This window comes from Myxine glutinosa, chromosome 3 (genome assembly GCF_964187855.1).
Source record: "Myxine glutinosa chromosome 3, kmMyxGlut1.1, whole genome shotgun sequence".
NCBI lineage: Eukaryota > Metazoa > Chordata > Myxini > Myxiniformes > Myxinidae > Myxine > Myxine glutinosa.
The window spans coordinates 32,010,873-32,024,186 of NC_136263.1; the positions used below are offsets into that span (position 1 = coordinate 32,010,873).

General features: G+C 46.1%; 1 protein-coding gene across 1 annotated transcript in view; it reads right to left on the reverse strand.

Moving 5' to 3' along the window:
- Window positions 1-13,040, reverse strand: part of TGS1 (trimethylguanosine synthase 1) — a 65,397-nt gene extending 52,357 nt beyond the window's left edge. The window contains exons 1-5 of the mRNA XM_078773799.1: window positions 12,925-13,040; window positions 11,329-11,458; window positions 10,393-10,466; window positions 9,818-9,957; window positions 6,849-8,112 (exon numbers count right to left, since the gene is read on the reverse strand). Of these exons, the coding sequence (XP_078629925.1) occupies window positions 6,849-8,112; window positions 9,818-9,957; window positions 10,393-10,466; window positions 11,329-11,423 (1,573 nt within the window). The 5' untranslated portion in view covers window positions 11,424-11,458; window positions 12,925-13,040. The remainder of the gene's footprint in view (window positions 1-6,848; window positions 8,113-9,817; window positions 9,958-10,392; window positions 10,467-11,328; window positions 11,459-12,924) is intronic.
- Window positions 13,041-13,314: the final 274 nt, after the last annotated feature.

Sequence of the window (13,314 nt, forward strand, 5' to 3'; positions counted from 1 at the left end):
GAGGCTAGGATATAGCGGACTGTGATGATGATAGTAGTGATTTGATACGAAATTTATAATAGTGGGTAGAATTGGCAGTAAATGGAAAATTTTTGAATTGGTTGGAATTTGGACAAGCAAAAGTGGTAGTGGGAGATGCCCGATGTGGTGGGATGGCAACTCTGTCATCCCTCACAAACAGGTGGGGCAAATGCGCTATAGTTTATGGGGTGTATGGCAGTGAAAACTAGCCCGGGTGGGTTAGGATCTTGTGTGTCGGGATCTAGAAGAGATTGACATTAGGTAACGCTAAGGTTAGTTAGTGACTGATACCTGTAGTGGGGACGCAGGTAGATTAGTGTGGATTATAATGACGAGGGAGCGCAATAGTTTAAAGGGACGACTGGGAAGCGCAAGTTTCAGAGGGGAGTAGTTAGATGAGATGATGCTGTGTGAGAACTGGACAGGTGTGTGGAGCAGTGTGGAGCAGTGTGGAGCAGTGTATGAGTAGTGAGTGTTGTGGATCAGCGCGAATGCGCTTGGGGAGAGAAGGGTGCAGGTGGCACCAGGTGTGAGAGCACAGGTGTGCAAGTACAGGTGTGTGGAATACATGGAGTATTGGAATGAGTGGTGTGGAGAGAGTTGGAGTAAGTGGTACGGAGTGGTGTGCATGGTGCGAAGGTGTGGATGGGGGAAGAGTGGACCCCTTTCACGAGTAGCCGGGGCGGGTAGTGTAAGTGTTAGGTAGAGGGTATAGGTAAATTGTGGTTGGATATTGGCATTTGTGGTGCGGTTGCAGAATGGTATTGTGGCTGGGTGCATTAGTGTTGTGGAAATGGCTGGGCGTGTAGCCTGTTAGTGTGTGTAGTTGGTTTGGGCACTCCACCACTGTGAGGATGTCGGCCAGGTGAGGCCGCAGGTGGGCTCTGGGAGCCGTTAGTGTCAGTGGGTGCCTGAGGATCCCGGGTGTGGATCGAGCAGCCCGTGCCAGAGAGGGCACTGAGGGGGTGAGAGTGCGAGAGGGCCTTCCCCAGTTAGTTAGGTTAAGGTAAGGAGCAGGTAAGCTCGGGTGGCAACTACAGTGGTGGAGGTGTGCAGGTGGGTAGACCTGCTGGGAGAGCTACACGTCACGGCCCAGAAATTGTGCGAGGGCACCAGGAGATGAATCGGGGGAGTGAGACCCCAAATTGAGAAGCACCACAGTTTGGTCAATGGGAATTGGTTTTTAGAACCCATAGAGTAAGTTGGCCAATGGATTGGCAGGGAAAGACCCCGGGTAGTGTAAAGTGTGTTAATGTCATTTAGAGGATAGTTAGGATTGAAGTCTCCTCGCACCATCTACATGCACTCACCTGAGATGACGTACCTCCACACCATGCCATGTTTTGTTATTTTATTGTGCAGATGTTTGGAATGTGAGACGCATCATGACGTGGGTGTGACATTGTGCTTTGTTGTTCCATCTCTTCCTCCTTATGAGGATTGATGACGAATTGGGTGATGGCAAATTTTGGATAGAGGGATTGTGGTGACGAATTTGGTATAGAGGAAATATGGGGAGACGTGACAGTAGCGACGGATTGGTAATGTGTAGATTTTGTACATATGGGGTAAGGGCAAGGGTAGTGTAGGTGACAGGGGGGTGACGTACGGTAGGGACGAGCTTTCTCACTTCGCCCTCCGTACGCATTTCGCCTTGCATTGCCTTATTGATGTGTACCCTTGTGACCTTACCCCTCGCTCATTGTCTTTCCCCTTTTGTCTCCCACATGACCTGTGCGCCATTGGGTGCCGAGGGGAGCATGCGTGAGTCGGCCATTGTGCGCCCGGCACTCTCAGAACCAGCTGTCTGCATCGATGCACCACATTATGGACCACATGCCTGTGGCCGAGCACCACTGATGGACCCCATGGGTTGGGGCATGGCCCCTCTGCTGGAACCGGCCATGAGGGCCCGAAATCTTGCTGGCGGACCTTGGCCACAGGGCACCGATGCCCCACAGGTGAACCACACGTAGTCGGCCCTGTGGGCCATAAATAAAGAAAATAAAATGGACACGTTGGGCACACTTTATTGCAAATAGGCCGCCAGTAAGAAAATGAAAGAAAGACAACAACTGGAAGACAATAATAATAACCAGCAGAGGGAGCCGAAGAGCAAGAGACACCTGCAGGGTTAGGGGTTGTTGTTTTTATTTTCATGAACAATGGTGACTGCACCGATTGGTGCTTGAGGGTGCTTTGGTGCGTTTTTGGGTGCTTTAATGGTGCATTGATGCAGAGCAGACTGTCTCCCCCCCAGAAAGAACAATCACAGGTCCTGGGTTAGTCTTGTAAATAAAGTAGCGTCAATTGTAAATAATGCTCCCTACCGGCTGTATGTTTAGTTTGAGGATGCTTTCCGCGATTCGGTTATCCTGTGGGTGTGTTTCTGTGAGGAGAAGGGTGCAACGTCGCAGGGGGACATATTTACTCATTTGTGAACATCTGTAAAACTGTCGCACTCAGGGTTGAGTTAATAGTAGAGGGAACTACATCTGAGTGCCACACTAAAGTAGGTAAAAATTTATCGGGTCGGGACGCCCCGAGGTAGAGAAGGGTGCAATGTTGCGGATATGGGATTTGGATCCATCCATATCCGCTTGTAAATATTCCCCTATTTCCCCAATACTTCCCAACTATCCCCAATCCCCCATTCCCTAGTCCCATTTTCTGTAAACAACACTCTGTAGACCCGACCTCCCCCTTTTTCCCCCATTAAATGTCGCATCCAGGTTCACCGCATCTCACGTAGACAACTATAGGACATCTTGCTAGTTATTCTTAGTCTATGTCAGTTAAGGACTCGTTTCCATTAATTCTGACTCTTCGTTGCACCAGAATGTGATTGTATGGCACCGTTAGAAAGTTTAGGACCTCCCAATACCTCCCCGCAGCTCTTCCTCATGGTACAACAACAACAACAACAACAGCAGCGGCGGCGGCGCGGGGAGTGTGCGTCCTCACTCCGGCTTGGTTAGCCGCCATTGAACATGTGCTCCGACGGGGTTACCACGCAGGGGCTCGCTGTCAGCTCCTCGTCAAGGGCGGAGCCCGGTAACCCCCCCGCACCCAATAGAAGCGGCGGACCGATTCCATCTGGGGCGGAGCTAACGAGCCGAGGGCGTGTCACTCCCCGCTGGGCATGCGCAGGGAGAGGGAGGTGACGTCAGATGCGCCCACACCACGGAGAGAGAGGACGCCACCTCCAAGCGCTGAATACCTCCCCGCATCTCTGGACCGGACCGGGTCGATTCTGCCCCTGAGCCAAGGTGCACCTTGTGCTGTCGACTGCCTGCCCTTCCTTGCCATCAATCCCTGTGTAAGTCAGTCTTGTCCCGTTTGTCTGTGGTCTGTCGGGGATAAGATAAGACTGTGTCTAAGTGCCCATCTTTCTGTGCTTTACCTCTTACCGTGTAATCTACCCGTTTCTGCATCACCAATATTATATCCTCCTCCGGAGGTCTTGAGAACTGTACCCCTTGTGTCGTTGCATTTATCCCCGCCGTTGTGTCCTTTCCTTCATTGATTTAGCATAGCGCGACTTGGTCAACGTCGAGTGGAATCGGGCGGGATAGGGTTCTAATCGGGGAGTAACTGTGCGGACGCGGTAATACCAAACCGCTCGGTAAACTAACATCTAAAACCGCGTCTGTAACAATATATATATATATATATATATATATATATATAACACACACACACACATACACATGTATTTGAGATATATGGAGCATTGGAGCATGACGAGTGCTCCTCCTGATCTCCACGCATGCACAGACAATAACGTCTGCACAGCTCAGACCATAGCATCACCTCCACCCCAAAGGTTTCAGCCCGGCCACTCCATAATATAGAGATTCATATTGTGTATTTATATTATATATAGTGATTTATATTGTGGTTGAAAGAGGTGACAGAGAGGGAGGCATGAAAAGAGAAGCTGAGTATGCTAGAGGATGATGTGGTTGAGCTTGAAAGTGGTTGGATGTCAATGAAAGATAGTTTGCTGGGAGCCGTTGGTGAGGTACGTGGATGGACAAAAGGACCACCGAGGCACTCGGAAATATGGTGGTGGGATGATGAAGTTGGAAAGAAGAATGACGAGAAGAGGAAGAAGTTCAAGGCTGGCTCGGAACTAAAAGGACCACCGAGGCACTCGGAAACATGGTGGTGGGATGAAGAAGTTGGAAAGAAAATTGACGAAAAGAGGAAGAAGTTCAAGGAGTGGCAGAAGGCGAAGGGTATGGGGGCAGAAAAGGCAGAGCATGAAAGTAATAAGGCAGCCAAGAAGGCTGCAAAGAAAGAGGTAGCAAAGGCGCAGGAGGCATGTAGGAAAATGTTCGGAGAACGCGTGGATTCGGAAGGTCAGAGAGCGGCATTCAGGATTGCAAAGCAGATAGCGAAAGAGAGGTGTGATGTGATGGGGGTGAGTTGCTTGAAGGATGGAGTGGGACAAATCGTTGTGGACCCAGATGGAATTAAAGGAAGATGGAAAAGATATATGGAAATACTGTTGAATGCAGAGGAATGAATGGGATGGCAACATAGAGAGTAACCCAGTTTTAGGACCGGCAGAGAAGATAACTGAGAAGCAAGTTGAGGAAGCAATAAAAGCAATGAAGAGTAGAAAAGCGGGAGGGCCGAGGGGAGTTTTGGGAGATATGTTGAAGGCAGCAGGAAATTGGGGTGTGAAGAGAATGACAGAGATCTGCAATCTGGTGGTGAAAGAAGGCCGCATTCCAGTGGTTTGGGAACTGAGTACCCTCGTCCCTCTATACAAGGGGAAAGGTGGCCCTCTGGACTGTGGCTCGTATCGAGCGATAAAGTTATTGGAGTATGGAATGAAGGTATTGGAAAGGGTGTTGGAGAGAAGGATAAGGAATAAAGTGAAGATTGACGAAATGCAGTTTGGATTTATGCCAGGAAGAGGAACGACAGACGCGCTTTTTATTGTGAGGCAGTTGCAGGAGAAGAGGAAGAAGTTGTTTCTTGGGTTTGTTGCTCTGGAGAAAGCATTTGATAGGGTTCCACGTGAAGTAGTGACATGGGCATTGAGGAAGTTAGGAGTGGAGGAATGGTTGATCAGAGTTGTGATGGCAATGTACGAAAGAGCGCGCACAGCTGTAAGGACAAAGGTTGGGAACAGTGGTGAGTTTGAGGTGAAGGTGGGAGTGCATCAGGGGTCGGTACCAAGTCCACTACTATTTGTAGCTGTGATGGAGGTGCTGGCTCGGAACGTAAAGGAGGGTTTACCATGGGAGTTGTTGTATGCAGATGATCTGGTGATGATTGCAGAAAGTATGGATGGACTGAAGGAGAATATGAACAAGTGGAAGGAATGTATGGAGACAAAAGGTATGAAGGTAAATATCGGAAAAACCAAGGTGATGGCAAGTGGTAAAGCATGTGGTGAGGTGGAAAGAACTGGGAAGTGGCCATGTGCTGTGTGCAGGAAGGGTGTCGGAGTGAACTCCATTCAATGTGCAATGTGCGCTGAGTGGGTTCATCAAATATCTAGTGGTTTGAGAGGGTCATTAACCAGTGTGGCAGCTACATTCAAGTGTAAGGTGTGCACAGAGGGAGCTGCAGATGGAGGAAATGTTGAGTTGGATCTTGGAGACGGCGTGAAGCTGGAAGGTGTGAAAACATTTTGTTACGTAGGAGACATGCTGAATGGAGAAGGTGGATCAGACTCGGCAACGGTTGCTCGAATGAGATGTGCGTGGAAGATGTTTCAGGAACTGAGTGGCGTGCTGATGATGAGGGGAGTGTCGTTGAAGCTGAAGGGAAAGGTGTATGCTGCATGTGTGAGAAGTGTTTTGATTTATGGGAGCGAGACATGGGTGATGAACATAGAGTAGCAATGAAGGCTGGAAAGGGTGGAAATGCAAATGGTTCGGTGGATGTGTGGAGTATCGTTGAGAGAGAGGAAGACAAATGATGAATTGCGAAAGATGATGGGAATAGAGCCTGTGATTGATGCTGTGAAGAGAAACAGGTTGAGATGGTTTGGTCATGTGTTGAGGAAGGATGAAAGTGACTGGTTGAGAAGAGTGATGGAAATGAATGCAGAAGGAAGTAGGGGACGGGGAAGACCAAGAATGACTTGGCTAAAGATGGTGGAAGAAGAAATGCGGGCATGGGGGTTAACAAGAGGAGATGCAGAAAATAAGGCAAAATGGAGAAGATTGTCATGGGGACCGAAACCCCCACTCTTGCAGGGAAAATGGCCTTAAAATGCTTGTTGGATTTAAATATCAAAGCCTATCCGGATTTTGTGCTTATTTGCACTCATCAAGATGGCACACTATTCTAAAATCTAACCAATGTCCCCCACTTCGTCAACTAAATAGAAATGGTACTTCTTGACTTCAACGGAGAACATCAGCCACAAATTATGTCTCACTCGGCAATCGCCACACAATTCGCAAGAAACAATCATGTGCCAGCCACACACATATTAGTTCCCACCAATGCAAACCACAGAAACCATAAAGTACGTGCGATCAGGCCGAATAGATGAGATATATGGAGCGTGACGAGTGCTCCTCCCGATTCCCACACATGTGCAGACAATAGCGTCTGCACATAGCAACCATAGCGTAGTGATGAGAGCAAATAAGCGGGAAATCCGGATAGGTGGCTCTGTTTTGATATTTAACCAATGACCACCATATAAATTTCCAAATTATGGAGAAGCCAGGCTGAATCCCCCGGGTTGGAGGCGACGTTACATGAGAACCAAGTTGAAATGTTTTTGTGTTTTGGAACCCAATTGAAAGAAGTGTTGTTTAATAGGTTGAAACAGTTCCAAGAGGAAAACAAACCTTTGCTGGATGAACCTTTAACATCTTCACTACTCTGTTCATTCCCAGCCAGAGAGTAGAAAGTTATGCTGGAATTATGGTCTGTGAGGTCATCTTCATTCAGTGATAACTCGGAAAGGTTACGATACAGTGCTTCCCCTTCGTGGGGGCCTCGCTTTGTCACCTCTTCCTCTCCAAGGCAATCCACAGTTGTGTCAAATTGGTCATTCCCAACACGCTTCTCACTTGGGCCTCGCTTCGTCACCTCTTCCTCTCCAAGGCAATCCACAGTTGTGTCAAAATGGTCATTCCCAACACGCTTCTCACTTGGGCCTCGCTTTATCACCTCTTCCTCTCCAAGGCAATCCACAGTTGTGTCAAAATGGTCATTCCCAACACGCTTCTCACTTGGGCCTCGCTTTATCACCTCTTCCTCTCCAAGGCAATCCACAGTTGTGTCAAAATGGTCATTCCCAACACGCTTCTCACTTGGGCCTTGCTTTGTCACCTCTTCCTCTGCAATGCAATCCACAGTTGTGTCAAAATGGTCATTCCCAACATGCTTCTCACTTGGGCCTCGCTTTATCACCTCTTCCTCTGCAATGCAATCCACAGTTGTGTCAAAATGGTCATTCCCAACACGCTTCTCACTTGGGCCTTGCTTTGTCACCTCTTCCTCTCCAAGGCAATCCACAGTTGTGTCAAAATGGTCATTCCCAACACGCTTCTCACTTGGGCCTTGCTTCATCACCTCTTCCTCTGCAATGCAATCCACAGTTGTGTCAAATTGGTCATTTTCAACACGCTTCTCACTTTCTACTACTTCATTAACTTTGTGTGTTTCATCACCATCTACTAAGACTGGCCCAGCACCCCACCCCTCCTGCGCCCAGTAAAAGAATTGCTCCCGATAGAGCCAATACTGATGCCAACAGTGTTCTTTCCAGTTTGGCAATTTTTCCACATCATCCAGCGGTACAGGACTTTCTGCCATCTTCATACATCCGCCATCGTTGTCACTCGCCAGCCAACTTTGTCCTACTAGCTCTTCACCATATTGTTGCCAGTAGCTTTCCCATTCACCTTGCAAATCCCTCTCGGGATTAACTTCCTGATCCACGACGGCATCAGCACTGCATACTGGCTCTGAAGCCTCATCAGAGTCACAGATTTCACTACTTTCAGAAAATGTTATTGTTTCACTCTTTGCCTTCACCTCTGCCAAGCAAGGACTTCCTTCCAGGCTGGTTTGGTAACATTCTTGATCTCGATGATACTTTTGCATCTGCAATAACAGGAAAAATAAGTTGAATTACTGTCGTTCATTTTCTGCATATTTGAAGCTTACATGGATTCATGTACACATCTTAAAAGTGCAAAATATGTACAATTTCCAGATGTTAAAAAAAAAAAAAAAAAAAAAAAACTGAGAAAGCAGCAAGAACGAGAACGGCACTCAGTAGAGCACATACCTCCACCACGCTGAACAGTTTACATTTGGTATCCCTCTGATTGGCTGGATCTGTATCTGGACCTGAATCGAAATCTATTCAATTCGTCCTTGTCACACACCCAACCTGTCCACCAGGTTTCGTCCGAATACGTCCGTAACTTTTTGAAACATCATGCTATACATCATTTTGGTCCGACTTCTCAATAGTGAAGAATCACTTTTTTAAATTCTCATTCTGGATCCGAATCTTCACCTAAATCGAATCAATTCCTCCTTGTGACAGACACAACCTGTCCACCAAATTTAATCCAAATCGGTCCATAACCTTTTGAGCTGCTCACAGACAGACAGATATGAAAACATAACCTCCATTAAGCTTGTTCTGCAACGTATTCTAATAAAGCCATGTATCACGTTTCAGTTGAATATGTTCAAGGGTATGGAAAAAAAGTGAAGAAAACCACCGGTGCGACAGACAGATGGACAGAGAGCAAACCTATAGTTCCCTCCGAGTAGAGGGCTAATAAAGGCGCCGTCCCTCAGATGGACGTTAGGCTGTGTAATCGTCTTCGAGCATTATCTGGTAGACTTTAAAGATCTGTGTTTTCGAAGACGACTAAATGCGTTGTTGGCAGCATCACCCTGAAACCGCCTTTAGAGGTCATTTTTCCCCACAGAGCAGGGGTTGGCCTTTTTTGGGCACTGTGGTCCCCTTTTTGAAGCAATGTTTTATGGACGGATGCCCTTCCTGTCGCCAACCCTGTTAGTCGCCTCTTGTGACACACAGGGAATTACCAGTGATCTGGTACTCGATTTGCCGACTTCGGAAGGATGACAGGCTGAATCAACCCCCCCGGAATTAATTCAGCGATCGGCCAGGATTCGAACCCAGGATCCTAGGATCCCAAGCCGGCATCGTAACTGCTAAGCCAACAGCAGCAGCATCACCCTGGCCAAATTCTAATTCCTGCACTAACCAGCTACACCTGAGGTCAGGCTTAGCCAGTCAGTTGGTGAAAGGCCTTGGCTAATTTTACAAACTCTATGGTTTGCAAACCCCATACGAAGGATATAACATGGCTCAAGAGGATTGTGATGACAATGACGATGGACTTCGAGCACACTAAAACTTCTGATTGTCGAGCCTGGATTGGACTCTCAGTGTGACAATACCTATAAGCTGTCAGGTATATGCTTTACGGGCATGGCGTTGCACCACAAAGTGACCAATCCCGCAAAAATGGATGTTAAACTTTAATCGAGTACCAAGTGGCGGAGTAGTGATCTGTCATGATTAATTCAAGCCTTGAAGCATTTTACGACTCGTCAGGAACTCTTCAATGCTCTGCGCCAAGAGGATGAGCGTCCACCCACCACACAAGTCCACAACTGATTTTTTTCTTCCCAATGTCCCATTTTCAACCTGTGAAAAGTGCCCTTTCTGCCAACTCAAAAACAGGTCATTGATACATGTACAAATAATCACTTTCAAATAATTAGAATTGCCAAAGTAACCACAACATTTGTCCCATCAAACCTTGAGACTTCTCCAGCCAGACTTGAACTGCAATGGGAGTCCCATGGCTTTCATACGTTCAACTTCCGTCAGCTCCAAACACTCCTTGCCATTCGTCGGAATCAAACTTTCTCCAGCACTCAAGACTTCATCATCGGAACCTAAGGTTAAAAAAAAAAAACGATCGAACATCCATGTGACGTACGCATCTATCCAGGTGACAAATAAACTCTTCGTTAATCTATATATAATGGAGGGAAAGTATATTGCCCATTTCACCTACTCCTCCAGGAGGATTTGATCTAGGAAGTTGAAACTTTCAGGGATTAATGAGTGCACCCTGAAGTTGCGCCTGTGCGAGTTTCATTTGATCCCATCAACTCTTGGAGAAAAAAAAAAATTCACCCATCTTGGCAATTTTTCCCCTTTGCATTCACAAAGGCCTCAGCTATTGAAATTTCACATTTACTCTGAACTAACTCTTACATGATAACGTAACTTCAAAGTATGCAAATATTATTGTACACATACATTTTGCAGCTTTTGCGAAACATTACCGAACAAAGTACTTGCACTCAACAATGTGTGCGACTTACTCGACTCGACATCCTGCTCATTCTCGTACTCCGTTAGCTTCCCTTTGAGACCACAGCGAGTCAAATCCCTGTCCCTTGAGAAAATAAATCGCAGTAATACACACCAGAAAAATAATTAAAATGTATTACAAATACACACCTTGCTTTATTAATTAATTAAATAAATTAATATATAAGGATGTGTGGGAGGGAGTGACAGTGAGTGACAGGGGGACAAATATACTTTGTACCCTGACTAATCCTCCCCTCCCATGTCTGCAGCAGGGGTCAGTAAATCACTTGTGCTGTAGCACATGTACAGGTGAAAATCGTAAGTTGTCTCCACCCCCCGCCCTCCCACAGAGGATCAAGCCATTCAAAAGAGGATGACCGGCTGTCTCGGAAAAATAGTCACCACCTTAGGGAATGTAACAAGACGTTTCACCATCAATAAATCGGCAATACACCAAGGGCCTAGGGAAAACAAACCGTGGCCTGAGTCGTGGCCCATTGGCGTACAAAGAGACTCCCACCTGCCAAACCTTGATACACCCCAATGCTAGAATTGTGTCAGCCTTCAAGTATCGCTGGACCAAAGAACAGCCATACCTAAATTGAGGTGGTCATTCAGTGGAGCGCTCAACCCACAACAACCAGTCAGACATGTCGGGAGAGTCAATCACGGATTTACATCAGATCAGAGACCATTGCTTTTGATGGGGGGGACAATGGGAATGCACGTATTTCTCTGTGAGGGAGGGGTGAAGGAGAAAGGGGTGTATTTAATGTGTATTTAACGTGATAATGGCTTTGTGTATTTAACGTGCATGAGCAGCCAATCGTATTTCAGAACGGGAGTGGAATTGGACCTCCGAGTGTTAATCAAGATACATCGATAAACAAGAATAGTGAAACGACTGAAGCAGTATATCACGCAATCGGAGTAGGTTTTCGTACCCCACCAGAGCACGGGAGCACACACAACTAATTCCTTGCACTCCCTCCAGGCACAGAGTGATCACCGCAGTGCAATTCCAAACCCCCAGCATCATTGTTCAGGTGAAGACTTCATCTTCACAGCCACATCCTGAAAAGAATCAGCAACTCTGCATAAGCCAAGTAATCACATGGACATTTTAGACAACAACGTAAGGAAATTTCATGACCGTTTGATGATGCCATCAGATATAATGCTAAATGTATGCACAACACTTACAGCAAAGTTAGAAAAAGGATACTATTTAATATAAAATAGTGGCAATGTCCCTGAAAAAATAGGGGTAGAACCAGGGAATCACTGGTCGGCATGGATGACCCACAAAATATGCAATGGAATCAAGACTCTCTGCTCACCTTCACTCCTTCATTCCTCTTTTCTCCACCTCTGGAACAAACTCCCTCACTCTCTTCAATCCCACTCCACCCTCCAGGTCTTTAAAACAGCTGTTCACCACCATCTCTTATCTTCCCCCATCCAAAACCTTGATCTTTTCTATCCCCGCTAATTTCACCCCAAATCCACTTTTTTGAAATACCAACTTCTGTCCTGGAAGTCCTTGGTGTCCTTGTGTTTTATACTTCTCCCCACCCCACGCCTCCTCCCCCCAAGCCCTCTCCCTTCCACACATCTCCCTGCTCTCAAATGTTGTGTTTGTGTGCTTCCCCTTCTCTCCCCATCTTGTCTTCCGCTCCCTCTTTTTATATATTTTGTTTGTCTGGTTGATTTGTTTGTGAAGTAAATGTTTGCTCTTTCACGAGCCTCGATTCAGTATACAAAAAAAAATTAAAAAAAATGGAGAAGTAAATGCCAATTTTGGGGGTAAACCCCTGATTTTTCTTTCTAGTGCCGTGAACAAACTTTGGCACATCACGCGTGATGAAGGTTGTGGTCAAGTTTCATCGAAATATTGTGTGTAGTTTCGGAGAAGAAGATCTGAGTGTTTTCATACAGCCTGACCGCCTGATGGACTCCGCTCATACCTCAACTGAACAACTTTTGCTCCAGGTGAGCTAAAAATGGATAATCATAGTGGATTCAAATTAAAATTATAAAATGCACAGTCAGAGCATCCTCTGCAAATATTAAATGTATGAAATCCCAAAACCCTCGAATAAAACCTCTGAGGTGCAGATGTGCAACGGAAGAATCATGGCACCTTTATATATACTAGAATATAATATAAGACCCGTCGCTTCTCTGACTGAAATACCAATCTTTGCTGCGATGGCTCATCTGTGGAGTATGGGGGAACAACAATAAAAAAAGGATTCCTGGGAGATTCCGCTCTCCGTGCAGGGATAACCACCTTTTCTGAACTTGCCATTTAGAATATGCTATGGATGTTCGGATTGTTTTTGTGCCAAAAATAAACCCTTACAAGCTTTCAAAAAGCGACTCCAAATGAAACAAGTGTGACGATGTGATTGCTCTTAAATTCGCTGCATTATGATTTATGAAACAACCCATACATTATTACATACATAGCACGTGGTCTACAACACTACAAGTACATACACTATCTCAGCAGCGAGGAGCACGGCACGTGTACTTACGACTGCAGGCACGGCACGGCACAGCTTCCCCTTGTCTTGTTTCACAATCTTTCATTCTTATTATGCATGTTACCTTCACATCGTTAATAACACCATCTAAACCGGAAGGAATATCGGTGGTTGTTGTTGTTGTTTGACGAAAATAATACTGTATGGTAGTTGTAATTGTTGGGTCACCAAAGGAAACCGCCGTATTGGCATCAAACATAGAATTTGAATCAAATCCAAGCAAAATAATGTTAATTATTCAGGAATTTTGAAACTCGGTGGTATCGCGTGAAAATAATCATGAGTGCTACTGCCACAGATTATACCGTCAGGTATTACAACCGTTTAAATATTTGACCCATGTTGAATGTCCCCTTCCTCAAACAGGAAATACACACAAAT